This window comes from Triturus cristatus, chromosome 10, assembly GCF_964204655.1.
Source record: "Triturus cristatus chromosome 10, aTriCri1.1, whole genome shotgun sequence".
NCBI classification, from domain to species: Eukaryota; Metazoa; Chordata; class Amphibia; order Caudata; family Salamandridae; genus Triturus; species Triturus cristatus.
The window spans coordinates 1,023,677,325-1,023,694,434 of record NC_140593.1 but is presented as its reverse complement, the minus strand read 5'-3'; the positions used below and the strand labels follow the sequence as shown (position 1 = coordinate 1,023,694,434).

Here is a 17,110-nt window from a genome sequence, read left to right as displayed (position 1 = left end):
GATCCTGTTAGGGCTCGAGTTATTAACCCCAGGATCGAGAAAAAATATTAAGCTACCCCTGCTGACCCAGCTTACATTAAAGGCCCAGTACCCTTAGACTCCCTGGTAGTTTCCAATGCTCGAAAAAGGGCCAATTCTCAGACATCAGGTGTCGCTGCACCACCCGACAAGGAGTCTAAACTCTTGGACGCCTCTGGCAAAAGAACAGCCTCACAGGCGGCTAACATATGGCGCATCGCCAACACTCAGGTGCTGTTAGCCAGGTATGATAGGGCACATCATGATGAACTAGAGTCCATAATGCAGCACCTCCCAGATAAAAAACAAAAACAGGGCCAATGAGCTCATACAGGAGGGTAAGTTCATCACCAACACCTCCATCTGTTGCGCTCTTGATGTGGCAGACACTGCCTCCAGAGCTGTAAACACAAGTGTCCTTTTGCGTAGGCATGCCTGGCTACGCATCTTGGGTTTTAAACCTGAAGTTCAGAGTTCCATCCTCAACCAGCCATTTGATCAGGAGCACCTATTTGGCCCAAATGTAGATTCAGCCCTTGAAAAAATGAAAAAGGATACGGACACAGCTAAATCAATGGGAGCCTTGCAGTTGCAAGCTCCCAGACGTTCCTTTTGTCGCTCACCTTACAAGGGCACCCCCAGAGGCTACTCACCTTACAAGGCTCCCGCCCAGTCTACATTTTCCAGAGGTTACCAGAGAGGAGGCTACAGAGGCAACAATAACAAAGGCAGAGGCAAGACCAACAACACCCGCTCTGCCTCCACCCCTACCCAATGACTTCCCTCCACTTCCCCCAGACCATTCCACTGCGGTCGGGGGAAGACTACAACAGTTCCTGCCTGTCTGGACCAACATCACTACAGACAGGTGGGTTCGACAAATAGTTCAAACAGGTTACTGTCTGGAACTTACTTCAACCCCCTACACATACCACCCAAACAATGCCCAGTGTCGTCAGAACACTTATCTCTGCTAAAGCAGGAGGTGATCTCTCTCCTACTAAAGGGTGCAATAGAACCAGTTCCCCTGCACCAACAAAAAACAGGAGTTTGCTCCCTGTATTTTCTCATACCAAAGAAGGACGGCTCTCTCAGGCTTATTCTAGATCTCAGACCTCTAAACCTGTACATACAATCAGACCATTTTCACATGGTTACACTACAGCAGGTCCTTCCTCTTCTTTCACAAGGCGACTTGCTTGCTGCTCTAGATCTCAAGGACGCCTATTTCCATATTCCCATTCACGCAGCTTACTGGAAATATCTAAGATATGTAGTGGCAGGCCAACACTATCAATTCAAAGTACTCCCTTTCGGAGTCACAACAGCACCACGGGTATTCACCAAGTGCCTAGCGGTAGTGGCAGCCCACTTAAGAAGACAACACATTCATGTCTTCCCATATCTGGACGACTGGCTCATAAAAGCCAGCTCATACAGTCAGTGTGTACATCACACTCACACCACTATCCAACTACTCCAAAACTTGGGGTTCACAGTAAACTACGCAAAGTCTCCTCTACAACCGTCCCACATACAACAATACCTCGGTGCCACAATAGACATCTCAAAAGCATCATCCTATCCCAACCCAGCCAGGATAGCAAGCATGCAAGCTCTCATAACCAAATTTCAGCCTCAACACTCTCTACCAGCACAAGTGTTCATGCAGCTAATAGGGATGATGGCCTCTTGCATACTTATAGTACCTCCTGCAAGACTTCAGATGCGTCCTCTCCAAGAGTGCCTAGCACACCAATGGAACCAGGCTCAAGGTCAGCTAACAGATCTGGTGTTGGTAGACAGTCGCGCTCATCGATCTCTGCAATGGTGGAACACCAAGAACCTTACCAAAGGGCGACTGTTCCTAGAGCCAGTTCCACAGATAGTCATGACAGCGGACACATCGCTCTCTGGCTGAGGGGCGCACCCATTACATCACACCATGCAAGGCAGGTGGACTCCTCAACAATAATTACTCCACATCAACCACCTGGAGCTACTAGCCATATTCCTAGCCTAAAGGCTTTCCAAAAACAAATATCAGGCAAAACTGGCTTAGTCCGCACAGACAACATGACAGCCATGTACTACATACAGAAACAAGGCGGGACACACTCTCTGCAGCTCTCTCAACTGGCACAGAGCATATGGAGATGGGCTATACCCCAGAACATCTTTCTCCTAGCTCAACATGTCCCAGGAGTCCAAAACACCATAGCCGATCTGTTAAGCCATCAAACGCAACAGATTCACGAGTGGGAACTTCATCCACAAGTTCTTCAGCCATTCTTTCAAATGTGGGGGCAACCAGAGATGGACCTTTTCGCCACGCACGAAAACGCCAAATGCCCAAGCTTCGCCGCCAGGTATCCACACCCATTGTCCAAAGGCAATGCGATATGGATGAATTGGTCAGGCAGATTTTGCGTACGCCTTTCCACCTCTCCCACTCATTCCAATGGTGGTGCGCAAACTACAGCAACATGCACTGACTCTCATCCTAGTTGCTCCAACTTGGGCCAGACAACCGTGGTACACCACATTACTGGAACTGTCTGTAGTTCCGCACCAAAAACTACACCTCTCCCCACGCCTCCTAACCCAGAACCGTGGAGAGATCAGACACCCGGACCCAGCTCAGCTCAACCTTGCGATCTGGCTCCTGAGGTCTTAGAATTCGGTTACCTTAACCTTCCTCCTGAATGCATGAACGTCATTAAAGAAGCTAGACGTCCCACGACTAGAGCCTGCTATGCAGCCAAGTGGAAGAGTTTTGTAATATACTGTCATACCAACAACATCAATCCCCTAGACGTGTCTATCCAACACATCATAGGTTACCTACTACATCTCCAAAGGTGCAACTTAGCCTACACATCTATTAGGCTGCACCTCGCTGCCATCGCAGCCTATTTACAAAATAGACAACACCTATCACTTTTCAGAGTGCCTGCCATCAAGGCCTTTATGGAAGGCCTCAAAAGGATAATTCCCCCCAGGGTGCCACCCTCACCTGTGTGGAATTTAAACATCGATCTCACAAGACTAATGGGTCCTCCCTTTGAACCTCTACATAAATGTGAGCTCCAGTTTCTAACATGGAAAGTTGCTTTCCTAGTAGCTATCACTTCTCTTAGAAGAGTTAGTGAACTGCAAGCGCTAACTATTCAGGAACCTTTCCTACAAATCCATCACAATAAGGTGGTTCTCAGAACCAATCCAAAATTCCTCCTTAAAGTCATTTCTCCTTTCCACCTCAATCAGTCTGTAGAGTTGCCAGTGTTCTTCTCGCAGTCACACACAGTCGCAGAAAGAGCTCTTCATACCCTAGATGTCAAAAGAGCATTGCTTTATTACATTGAAAGGACACAACCTTTTCATAAGACCAAACAACTTTTTGTGTCATTCTCACCACCACACAAAGGCAACCCCATATCAAAGTCTGGGATAGCTAGATGGATTGTTAAATGCATACAAATTTGCTATCACAAAGCAAAACGTACTTTATCTGTTCCTCCTAAATCCCACTCTACATGATAGATAGGGGCTTCAATGGCATTTTTAGGGAACATTCCCTTAGATGACATCTGCAAAGCAGCTACATGGTCTACACCGCACACATTCACAAAACACTAGTCTGTGGATGTGCAAACAAAACAACAAGCTAGTGTGGGCCAGGCTGTACTCAAAACACTATTTCAAACTACTGCAACAGGTACTGGTGGTCGCCGCTAGGGATGGGTACTGCTATACAATCTATGCTAAGCGTGTGAAATGCAGCTCATATGCCTCAAACAGAAAATGCTACTTACCAGTATGAATCAGTTCTTGGCATGTAGAGCTGCAGATCCACACACGCCCATCTTTATCTGTTCCAGTACTATCTTATTTCGATACAGCATACATGGGCATCTTTATGTCTCTTACAAAACTCCATCATTTCCCTGCTGGTGAAAAACAATCTGAGGATGGAGCTGATGCCCATGCACACTATAGTCCAAAGGAGGAGTCACCTGTGCCGTGACTTCCTAAGACTTTTCCAGGACAAAAACAAGTGCAAACATCCGGGCCCAACACCAGATGGCGATCTATGCTAAGTGTGTGGATCTCCAGCTCTACATGCCAAGAACAGATGTATACTGGTAAGTAGCATTTTCCTTATTGCCTCTCTGGATTTTTATTTTGGAGGATGGCCAGAAAATATTAATGCATAGCAAGCAAACATGGGAAAAACTTCCCAGGTAGTGTTTCGGAATTTGGCATGATAGGGCAATATCAGTACACTGAACATTATCATATTTTAAATTAAAAGTATAAAATCACAATTGCCTGCATCCTTAAACATTGATGTGTGAAAGATTTCTGTTGTATTAAAAATGCATTGCAATGTACCTCACAGTGTTGCTGAGGCACAAACATTGTGGCATACTGTATTTTAAAAAAACTATTTTACCCATAAGACACACCAAAATATGTTTAAAAAAACAAACCAAAACCGACTACATTTTAAAGGATGGATAATGGAGACATGAACCGAGTGAGAAATATTTCTAAACATTGAAATTAATCTTCAGTATTGTTTTTCAGTTGTTGACATGTAAAGGGCAAGCAGATGCGTCTATGTTTGCTTGTGAGGGCCCCAGTTTCAGTTCGCTGTTATTCACTAATGATTAAACACTTTTATTGGATGATTGTGATCCGTTTAGTTAAACACACCCAATAAGCGCATGAACAGAACTGCAAGCACAGGTCTCTCAGTTTTAAGTGTACAAACCTTCAAGTCCCTGTTGGCTGCATCCGTATTTAACTGTTAAAAATGTGTTCACACTCTAGTGGCTTTTATTTAAAAATAAATTGTTTCTCTCCTGCCCCTGGTAGATCTCTGTGGAAAAATGGAATCACTATCATGATTCACGGGTTCACATCCACCGTCCTTCGTGTGTTGCAGTGGAGGTGCAGAGGCTCAACGGCTTAGAACTCGAAAAGAAAATTGGCAAATCCATTCTTGGGAAGGTAATGGCAGCAAATTGCAATTTGTTCATTCGTGTATTCATTCCTTCCTTTTCTAATCACTAAGTGGACCAATTCTCAAAAGTGCTTATGCGTCTAAGTGAAAATTAGATGCAAAATGATATGCATTTATGAGACCAGCATCTTTTCCCTGATTCACGGAATCTGGGAAGCTGAAACTCACAAGCAACATTCTTCTAATAATGGTGGAATTTCTGCATTCACAAACTTTACGCAGGTTTTTTCAACTCTGAAAATGGTTGTAGATGTCTTGCAGTCAAAGGTAATATTAAGTCCCTTTTCAGATTTCGAATGGGATAATAGTGCCTCAAAAATTGGCAAAGGTGTACGGGAGTGGTTTCCTCACAGCCAATATTATTATCCCCTTGGCAAAACAAAAAGAATTTACAAGCGGAAAGCATCATATTTGCGAATGCAGAAATCTACAGGTGTTCATTTATGTGTGAATGAATGGATACACACGAGAGTGCTTCTTGTAAACGTATGGTCATGCTACCCAGGACTACTCTTTGAAACTTTTGAGAATACACACCAAATGTTGGAAATATACTCATGAAGTTGCCAAATGTGAATATATTTCAGCTTTTTAAATGGCACTTTTGTAACTCTGCCCGCAGGCCTATCTATACATTTAAGGATATTATTGGTTAAAAACTGCATGGTTTCTGGATGGTGTGTGTCAGGCATTCGATATATGGAAAGTGTCTGCTTCTTTTTGCTAAACTTTGTTTTTGCTGTTGTTCAATATTGCATCCTTTAACAGTTGGAACTGACTTGCAGGTTCACCTCGCCATGGTTCGTTACCATGAGGCAGGACGCTTCTGTGAAAAGGATGGAGAATGGGACCAGACATCAGCTATTTTTCACTTGGAGCATGCTGCCCACTGTGGAGAGCTGGAGGCGATAGTTGGACTAGGACTCATGTACTCACAGCTGCCACATCACATTCTGACTGAAGTCACAGTGCCGGTAAAGCATGCTGCAGAGAAAATGCTAGCGCCTTCCTCCAGGCTGATGGAGCAGATAGGGAAAGCCATAGTCGACTCTACTTTTCAAAAACATTATCAACAAATGCGGTGCAGTCTTACCTTAAGTACATTAAAAAAAGATGTGTCTTAAGGTTGCAGTTTAATCCAAAACTATATTTTCTTCAACAAGAGTTAATAGTCCTATATTATGCAAAAATTAAGAGCCGATCCACTTTTGAGTTTGTCCTGCATTAGCAATATATTTTGTTATGTGTACTCAAATATGCCCTCTATCTAAAATCAAGTTGTGCATTTTAACTAATTTAAAAAAACACAAGATTCTTTTTTTTTTTTTTTTTTTTTTAAACCTTTATTTAGCACTGTGTACAAGACAAATACGGGCCTACAACCATCCGGCCGGCCTCGACACTTCTGATGCTTGATAGCAAAGTACGCGTCCACTCGGTGGCACGGCAGCACCTAAAAGCATACGACCTATGTTGCAAAATCCACGTGCACTAAGTGGCAGGAGACAGTAAGGTTAATTTTAAAAAGTTTTAAAGTTAAGGAGATACAGAGCTAGAACGGATCAGTGCACAGAACAGACGAACATACAATAAATGGGTAACATCCAACAGGAGAGTCAACTAACAGTGAACATATCTAAAATGGCGGCACGAAACTATAATACCAGGATATAGATACGCAGCGAAATGTGCCTCCCAGCCGCTACCCTCCTAACACCATTCCCCCCCACTGACCCTAGAAAAAGACGTAGGAAAAGGACAGAAGAAAGAAAAAGAAGGCCCATAGTAACAAAAAAACGTATCGAAGAAGACCCCCCACCCTACACGCATGCCGAGGCTATGGCCTACCCCCCCCTAGCTACGTGTCTGTCGCCCCATAGGAACCCGAAATATAGAATTAAGGAAGGAAGAAAGGAAAAAAGACCATAAAGCGGGGAGGAGCCCACCACACTGCCGAACTCCCGGGCTCCCGCGCCGCTCATACATCCTGCGCCATGTACAGAACAGTATCAAAAGACCCACGTAAACCCGGTGGTCCCGATTCAATAACACCCAGCACTTCAGCACTTCACAAGTCCTCCCCCCGGCAGAAGAAGGAAACAGGAGGCGAAATCGCAGCGACATGTAACAAAAACTGGTCATTAAAGACTACTCATCCAAAATTACAAAACGTGTATCAGTCCAGGGCCCCGTATGCCGATCCAACCAAAGCGACAACCGGCATGCCATCACCCCTGTCCGGACCGGCAGATATGATTCAGGCCCGTCCATTGCTGCAAGTCACCTTCCGCCAGGACAAAGAGACAAGATGGCCGCTCTCGAGGAAAGGGGACAATGAAGACGTATCGCACCACAGGGTCCCAAACGCAGCAGTAACATGCCACAGAGGCTCGAGCGATAGGTGCTTTCAGGGTAACATCTGGCAAGGGAAGCGAAAGGCTAGGTCTCAGCAGATAGTTCGTAGGCAGAGTCACAACGTTCAAAGTGAAGGGTGTCCCTGCAACTGTATCCGTGTCGATGGGTTGACGCGTTACATTGTAGCCAGGAGGACTCCGCACCACCAGCCCCCCACTCTGCGACATTGTTTCACCTCCAGGAGAAACCAGGGGCGGCGGGGGATCCTCCAGCCGGGAACGTCCCGTTGCAACCAGTGCCTCATCGATTCTCCGGGTCAGCGCCCGGCAAGTACTCTGCATTGCCACTTTTAACGCCACAAGGGCGGCCAATACATCCCCACAGGTCGGGTCCCTCTGTACCAAGCATCGGTCCGCACTATCCCGCTGTTCCTCCAATGCGGCAATCAGCTCCGGGGCACATGGGCGCGCAGACACTGCGAGTCCAGGGTCAGCCAGCGTCTCAGCAAGAAGAGCAGACGCCATTGTCATCTCCACTGCGGGCAATTAGTGACGGGACAAAATTGACTATGATCCGAGGATGTAGACACCGGAAAAGCGTCGTCCAACACAAGATTCTTAATGGTGGATCCGAATATTTGTCCTAAATGAATGATTTTACATTATCATTTGTACATGGGTTTTGAAAGCTCTCTAAAGCATTTGAACAAATCACTATAATTTTGTCCTGTCTTTAATACACCGACAGGCCTAAAGTTATGATAAAAGCAAAATATATTGTAGACACCATCTGAAAGGTACCAGTGGTTTTCTTTCTAAAACAATTTTAAAAAAACCCAGGTTAACTTTTTAAAACTGTTATAATAATACTTGCAAGATATACTTTTAGTGGAATTGTTACATTAACTCTTGATGAAATGATAATATATTAGTCATGAATCTGTCTTCACAGTAATATGATGTTTTTCTTACAACAGGCATGAAATATCTCGTACAAGAAAAAATAATAAGAATATATAAAGTCATCCAGCTAAATAGAATAAGATTGTTACTCCGTTAGAATGAAATTGTAACTTACAATCACATAAAACCTCTAATCGGCATTCTGCAAACCATACGCATGATTTTTACTCAAACATCAAATTCCCTTATGTGGCTTAGATTTCACCATATAATCATAGTGTTATTTAGACAATAAACAGAATGCAGGAAACACTTGATAATTTGTAGTATCTCACAGTTTAAGTCGTTTTCCCATAATCTTGTATTTTCACCCTATGCTTATGACATATTTGTTATATATTTAATTTGGGCCTAAAAGCTATCTGTACGCAATGGGGACTCCCACTTACAGTTACACCAGTATGTTGAATTTCGTCTACCTCACCGAATGGAAGGAGATTGTGGGCGATAACAGGGTTTGGACACCTGTGAAAGGTGGGAAACACCTACAATCTTCCACATTTGTAGGGATGCAGTTTGTTTCCACTCTGACAAAATTTCTTCTCTAGGACTTGTAAAAGGTTTTGAGGAGGGGAAATGGAGGTAACACTCACAGAATTGCTTGGGGTGTAAGAGGAGGGGTTTCTACACAGTGAAAAATGTATTTGTGGCATGTGTAGCTCTAGATACACATGGTCTGCATACTCCTGCCATCTAGTGTTTGGCTCAGACGTGCACAACTTGTTTTTCTTCGAAGAACTCTTTTGAGTCATGAGGTATAGTGACTCCTCCTATGACTGGTAATACGCATGGGCATCGGCTTCATTGTTAGATTGTTTTCTTCCACTGTTGGGTTCAGGCATGCATTGCTAAACCTCAGAGTTGACGCCTCATGGTGCTCATCGTCAGGGCCTTTCAGTTCTTCCGCTCCCGTTAGCACGAGACAATGGTGTTTTTGTAGTGTCTCTGTCGTGGTTCCATTGGTTCAGATTCTGGGATCTTGTTGATGCCCCGCTCGGGAGCTCACCACTCCTGTGCCCTTTTCATCTGCCTTCATCCTTGAGAATGCACAGACCATGATGCAAAGGACTCCCTTTCAGTACTGTCCACAGTGCCACTAAAATTACTCCAGGGCAGATCACTATCCAGTCTGTAACCTCTGCCTGTTGCCGGAGTACAATAAGACTTCCTGCCTTGCCTGTCTCATGTTCCTGTCCAAACAAACTCTCATAAAACCACAACAACACTTGATTTGCTCTAAGCAAGATGGTGCAGTGACAGGAGAAGGATACCCACTCTCCACCCCAGCACATCTTCGGCGAGGACGTCGAAAGGGAGGCAGATGTTGCCTCTTCTGCCGACCACCCAGCTTCTTTCAGGCCATTTCTGAGCTTTTCTTCAGTCTCCAGGCCAAAGACCAGTAGCACCGCAGAGCCACCACCAGAAGCCATTGACCATGAGTACAGTTCCATCTCGATAACAGTTCGGCAACCGCCCCTCTGGGGGTCAGGCGTAGAACCCACAACCCATTCAGCAGCCTTCATGCCCACCACTGCCTCCCAGCCATGGCCGGCACCGTCATAAGGCTTTAGAGTAGACTCAGGCACCATCCTGGCGCTGAGACAGCCACCCAAAAGCCAACCTTCTTCAGCACGCCAGATCTCTTGACGCCATTGGGTTCATTTGTACCAGTGCTGATGGGCTGTATATATCCCTAACACACTCTGGGTAGAGATCTGCTTTGAAGCTGAAACAGGCTTTGAAGTCCAGTTGACTGTCCTCTGCTGCTTCTTCAGCAGGCTCCGAGGAATGCTAGGCCAATCAAACATTCACCCCCAGTCACAGATCTGGGTTAAATCCATCATTTTTTTTGCACACCACACCATTCCAGTTTAGACCCAGCCATATGCAAATCAGTCTTGACCCTGCTCAAAAAAGGTATTAATTTGAGCATCCTTATTTGCTTTCAGGCCTAGCTCCTTGTCTCCAGCATTAAGCCGTAAGTCCAGCAGCATGTAACTATAAATGGAGAACACCTGTTTGGGCCTCAGGTTGATTAGATGCTGGAGAAAATCAAGTTGGACACAGACACAGCTATGGCAATGAGGGCTTTTTAATCCCCGTTAACACATGGGTCCTTTCATAGCTCCCAGTTTGGAGTGGAACCACAGCCAGCTCTCCAGAGGCTTCCATCTCCTATCAGAGGCAACAGCAGCTTCAGCAACCCTCCCAAGGTCACTCCAGGTGTGTTTATAGAGGGAACAATTCCAGAGGCAGGGGCAGAGGGGGTGCAGCAAAGGGAGCCACGCCCACCACACAGTGACTTTCTCTTCTTTCCCCCTGAACACACCACACCTGTTGGGAGACGACTGAAAGGGCTCCTCACATGATGGCAAACCATCACCTCAGATCAATGGGTCATTTGCATTTTATAGTAGGTTTTCATGCCTGGAAAACTCTGCTACACCACTTAACATCCCCCGCAAACACTCCCTCAACACAGAACATCAGCACCTCCTACAAGAGAAAGTACATGCGCTCCTACTGAAAGGGGCCGTAGAGCTTTTACAATCAGGCCAGCACAGCAAACGGGTGTACACCTGTACTTTCTCATCCCAAAGAGAGTGTGGTCTCTCAGGTCTCAACAAGTATATCTTGTTGGAGCACTTCCACATGGTCACACTCCATGATGTCATTCCTCTTCATGACGGTCCTCGACCTGAAGGACGCCTATTTCCATTTTCCGATCTACCCTTTGCACCATTACCACTTCAGATTTGTGGTAAGTTGTCAGCACTTCAAGTTCAAAGTTCTACCCTTTGGGGTAACTACGACCCACATGGTTTTTACAAAATGCTTTGCAGTGGTAGCCGCTTGTTACTGAAGGAGCGGTGTCAACTTCTTTCCTTACCTCAATGATTGGAATGATAAAGAGCGCAAGCAGACAGCTGTGCTTAACCCATACCCAGATCACCTTAGATCTTTTACATGGTCTAGGTGTCACTATCAATGTGGCCAAGTCCAACCTCCAACCCCTTCAAATACAGTCCTTCTTAGGGTCAATTCTCAATTCCATTACAGGATTATCCCAGCCCCGCACTGGTTCAAGCCTTCCATCTTCTGCTGCCTCTTTTTCAGCCAAATGCCTCCTAACAGGACTGTAATACGCCTCCTCAACATGATGGCTTCCTGCATCGCCATCATTCCCCATGCTCGATTGTATAGGCATCCACTTCAGGAATGCCTTGGAGCACAATAATCGGAAGGAGAGGGTTGCTGGGAAGATCTAGTGTTGATTTTGGCCACCACCCATCACTTTCTCCAATAGTGGCGCAGCAACAACCTGTTGTAGGGCAGGCTCTTTCTAGACCTGGTTCCGCAAGTGATCATCAACACGGACGCCTCTTTCACAGGCTGGTGCGTACACTTGCACAATATGACCGTTCAGGCTTGTGGAATCCTCTTCAGGAGAGCATCCACGTCAATTACCTAGAAGTGACTGCAGTCCAATTAGCTCTCAAGACTTTCTTCTGCCATGTACATCACAAGATGCTGCTCAAAACAGACAACATAACTATCATGTACTACCTTCGTAGACAAGGAGGCACGCATTCTCCCCAGCTCTTGGCAGTAGTGCAGAGAATTTGGCTTTGGGCGATCCATCACAGAATATATCTGCTAGCAGAGTACCTTTCTGGATTGGACAACAACGCTGGAGACTAGCTTAGCAGAATGCAGCAACCAGTCCACAAGAAGGAACTTCATCCCCAAGTCCTGCCCTCGCACTTCCACTGCTGGGGAGTTCCCTGATGTAGATCTCTTTGTAACTGGTGCAAAGCCAAATGCCCAAGTTCACCTCCTTGTTTCCGCACCCACAGTCCGTAGGTGGTGCACTATGGATAAACTCGTCCGGGATATTTGCTTTGCTTTTCTGCCTTGCCCCTTACTTCTGTATGTGGTCCTCAGGCTATGGCAAGCTTCCCTCAACCTCATAACGAGGCTCCCACATGAGCCAGACAATGGTGGTTCACAGCCCTTCTCGAGTTGTCTGCAGTCCATCACGAGAAGCTTCCCATCTGGCTGACCCTTCTCACTCACCACCCGGGCAGTCAGGCACTCCATCCCCAAACAGCTCAACCTTGCAATTTGGCTCCCGGGGGCCTAGAGTTTGGTTACCTCAATTTACCTCCAAAATGTATGTCAGTCCTCAAAGAGGTTCACTGTGCCACTACTCGAGCCTGCTATGCAGCAAAATGGAAGAGGTTTGTTCACTAATGCCTACCTAAGCACATTGATCCTCAAAATCTAACAGTGCAAGATATTGTTTAGTACCTGCTTCATTACACTGCTCAGGCCTGTCTTACACATCCATTCATTTACATTTGGCAGCAGTCACAGCATATCTACAAAACAGGAAGCACTCTTTACTATTCAGAGTCCCTGTCATTAAAGCCGTTACAGAACTTAAGTGGGCTATTTCCTCCTCCCTGCCCCCAGGTCACCCCTGGCCACTGTCTGTAATCTCAGTCTAGTCCTCACTAGGCTCATGGGACATCACCTTTTGAGCCCCTTCAGTCTTGCCTGCTCCAATTTTTATCTTGGAAAGTTGCATTTTATTCGCAATCACCTCCCTCAGGCGTATGAGCGAGCGCCAAGCTCTCACACTGGAAGAGCCTTTTTTTCCTGGTTTACACTGACAGAGTAGTTCTGAGAACTAACCCAACGTTTCTGCTCAAGGTAGTCTCTGCTTTCCACCTCAACCAGACAGTTGAGCTCTCGGTGTTCTTCCCACACACAAGATATTAAAAGGGCCCTCATGTACTACATTGATGGGACAAAATCATTTTAGGAAACTGGGCTTCTGTTACAGTCACACCCCCCACCCCCTTCCCCTCCATTGTAGTCCCCTTTGTAGCTACTCAATACTGATTTTCAGCTCTTACAGTGCACTGAAGCCTGCTAACCAGACCTCAGTGCCAGTGCTCATTCCTTAAAACAAAGTGATGACTGTTCTACAATTGGCAAAGGACTTTAGTGCCCCTGTAAGTCCCTAGTAAATGGTTCCTCTGGTACCTAGGGCAGGAATACTAAAGAGGGTCCCTAAGGGCTGCAGCATATCTTATGCCACCCTAAGGGACCCACATACAAATTCCACACAGACTGCCATTGCAGGCTGTGTGACATTGTGCAAACCATGAGTAAAACCATGATATGACACACCCCTGTGTGTCATGCCAAAGTCACTGCATCTTATATATGCAAGTCTCCCTTACAGCAGGCCTTTGATCCCAAAGGCAGGGTGCATTATATTTTATGTGAGGACATATCTGTATGAGCAGCTATGCCCCTGTGCTGTCTGGTTTATTACTAAATATTGCAAGTGAGTTGGGAAGCCATCTTAAGGTATGTACTGGGCACTGGTCAAACCGAGTTACCCAGCTACGTATTGGCTTCACTGAAACCTATGGTGTTTGGTATCAAACACCTCGTATTAATAAACCCGAACTTATTCCGGTGATGGATTCATTAATACATGCACCCAGAGGGTAGCTTTAGGAAACTGGCTCTTTATGTGATATATCAATAAGTTAAAATATTGTGTAAAGAGCCCAGAGGCTCCCATATGATTGGATAGGGTCATGCTATGCAATCCAAGAGTGCTCTATTAGAGGGTAGTGTGGTCGAGCAGCGTTAGGCTTAACACAGAAAAGTGCCAGATATTTGCAAATACGCAGAATGATTAATAAATGACAGCATGACTTAAGAAGGAGATCCACACCAATTTATAAAAATAGCAAGTATCTTTATATACATTTAGGCGTTAGAGAAAAATTGTTCAGATATGTCCGATTTTAAATATAAATTCTTTTCACTTTAAAAACAGGTATAGTAAAGCGACTTACAAGACCAATCACCAGGAGTTAATGTGCATGGTGGGCAACGTCCAAGGCAGCATCTGCAGTACACCACCAGCGGCATGAGGGCGTCTGGGTGCAGGGTGCAAAACACCGTCGGAAGCCCATTCACTTTCAATTGAGATCAGGCACTGCGGGAAAAGTTGCAGGCTCTGGCCAGGAGGCCATTTAGGCTGAACCAGCGAGAGGGCTCAGGCCTTGCGATGTTCGAGGATGGGGGCACACCCTTGGTCCTCTCCTCCAATGCCCAGGACGACGGGTGTCCTTAAGAGGTGTGTTTTTCCCTACTGAATCAGTCACGGTTGAGGAGGCCTGCGTGCAGAGGCTGCAGGTGACGCCAGGGAGCTCAGGAGGGGTGAAACCACAATGGACTGGAGAGCTGTGGGACCTTGTTGACATCGGTGGTGCACTTCAACTCAGACTGAAGGCGACGGATGCAGTGGTGACTTAAGGTGTTGGGTTTTGGTGGTTGCGGAAGCCTCAGAGTCTTCCCTTTTGGAGTTTTTTCAGAAATGGTCCGCTGTTCACGGTAGGACTTGAGTCTTTTTCGAAGGCAGGTAGTCCTGCCAGGTTTCTGGAGTCAACAGCTGCAGAACGAGTGACGTTGGTGCAGTTTTCGACGAGGGTTGCAGACAGGCCGGCAAGGGTGGTACCAGGTCAGTTACTTCTTCTCTCGTCTCTACTTTTGCGGCTCTTCGTGTCCTTAGTCTTCTTAGATCATGAGGATCTGCTTCTCTGGTGCCAGGACCTCCCTAAATACTAAATGTAGGTGTGTTAGGGAAGTGTTGGGAGGAGCCAATGGGCAACTGACCCTTGGGGTCACTACACCCCCTATATGATCCCTTCCTGCAGAAAGTGAGCATCACCCTGTTCCAGAGTTCCTAAGTATGCCATCAAAAAGATGAGTACTTCTGAAAACTCATTTCCACCTCACAGTAGCCCATCTTAGGGGTGGTACTAGCCTGGGGTGGCACGCCTACCTAACTAGCTCTATCAATCAATCAAGATCTTTATTTCGCATTTAAAAGTGATGCATAAAAAGTACATAGAAAAAAAACATGCTTTAAAAACAAGCGATAAAAACATCCAAACAACTCATTATTCAGGATCACATTATACCAATTCAAATTCATAAAAGGTGAGTAGTATCAAAGTAGACAAAATGACAACTTGTTAGCAGACAGGATTATATTTAGTATCTAAATAAAATTGTTAAAACAGATAAAAAGAACACCCAGCGAAAACGTTCATAGTACTAAAGCTTTAAATACATATAAACATTTTCCAGACTCAGTACATAAGTGGTTTTAGAGGCTAGCCCTTATAACAGGATATTCACCTTTCTAATCCGTAAAACAGCTAATAAATAGGACGCCCGCGTGTAACATACATAGGGGGATTCCAAACCTTGTATTGCTTCCAGTGCCTGGTTGTGTGGACGTAGACTGAGTTTTTTCAGTAGAGGGCTAATGAATTTAGCCCTCTCTGCCTTATAAAATGTGCAAAAAAATAACAAATGCGAAATCGATTGCTTGGAGAGACCATCACAGGGACAGAGAGACAAATGTGATACCGAATAGGAATGTGCGGGGTATCCAACCATTAGCAGAATGAAGTTCAGTCTAAATCTCACCAAAACAAAACAATGTCTTTTATTGGTTACAAAAGACAAATAGGAAAGATGTCCAGTTGCCACTGGAGGTAATGCATAATAAGACATTACTGAGATTTTAGTCCGGTTTTCTTGGAGTCTACCCTGAGACTGTTTAGCAATAAAAACTTCCTTTAGTCTGGATTTGGAAAATGATGTACAATAAGAGGGAGTGTCATACAAAACCCAAGAACCAGTTTGCTAAAGGTTTTTTTTACATAAGCTAACCAGGGAATTGATGAAGCTCTATTAAGGGATAAAATATCCTTTATCACTGTTTGGTTAAGGAGGACAGTTTCCCTTTTCCAGATCAAAAGCGACGCCATCAGCGGGGCTAGTTATATAGTATCAGAGATAAACGAGAAACCCAGCTCCTTATGGACTAAAATGTATGGGCAGGAGCTTGGTATAGCCAACAGTCTTTTAAGAAATGTGTCCTCTGTGACTTGGAGGGAGTCTACCCGTGCTATATCCCAGACTACGGCACCATAGGTAGCTATAGATAATGTTTTTACAGAATAAACGTCTAACATTTCAATAATTGGTTTATCTCGCAAGTTTAGGGCGAACTTCCATATGGCCGCTATACTGCTGAACATCTGGTTCATTCTATTTCTAACCATTGGAGACCAATTTATTTTGTCATCAAAAAGAATGCCCAAGTAGGAGAAGTTCTCTAGTCTCTCGGGGCATCTGCCGTCTATGTGAAAAGGCATTAATTTTTTCTTTACGAATGAGCCAAGGTCAGCCAAAAAAACGGAGTATGACTCAATATACTTCTGTAGGGCACACTAGCTAATTTCCCCACCTTTCCAGGTGCCAAGGGGGTCCTGGACAAAAGGGGTCGGCTTCCTCTCCTGTGAGAGGAGCCAGATTTGCATTTTAAAGGTGACAGCCCTTTGAGGCTTGCCATACAAGGAAGGCTAATCAGCAGGTCATCCTGTGGCAGGGGGTGTTACATCCTCTTCCCGGACAGGCTTTTGTTCTAGGCTCTCACCCTAGGAGGTCAGAACAGCATCTCGGGTGGCAGGTTGGCATAACCCAGTCAGCAAAGGCACCAGAGACTGGTAGGTTTTCAGGGGCCCCTCCAAGGTGCCATCTCGGTGCATGTATTGGTAAATCCAACACTGGCATCAGTGTGGATTTATCAATACCAGATGTTTGATACCAAACATCCCTATTTTCAGTGAAGGCATCATGT

At 45.4% G+C, this 17,110-nt stretch overlaps 1 protein-coding gene across 9 annotated transcripts in view; it reads left to right on the top strand.

Annotated features, from left to right (window-relative positions):
• EEF2K (eukaryotic elongation factor 2 kinase) overlaps nt 1-17,110 on the top strand; it is a 220,552-nt gene that overhangs the window by 186,211 nt on the left and 17,231 nt on the right. For all 9 annotated transcript variants that reach the window (XM_085629051.1, XM_085629048.1, XM_085629049.1 and 6 more), the window contains 2 exons: nt 4,900-5,034; nt 5,833-6,021. In XM_085629051.1, coding sequence (XP_085485177.1) covers nt 4,900-5,034; nt 5,833-6,021 — 324 coding nt within the window. The remainder of the gene's footprint in view (nt 1-4,899; nt 5,035-5,832; nt 6,022-17,110) is intronic.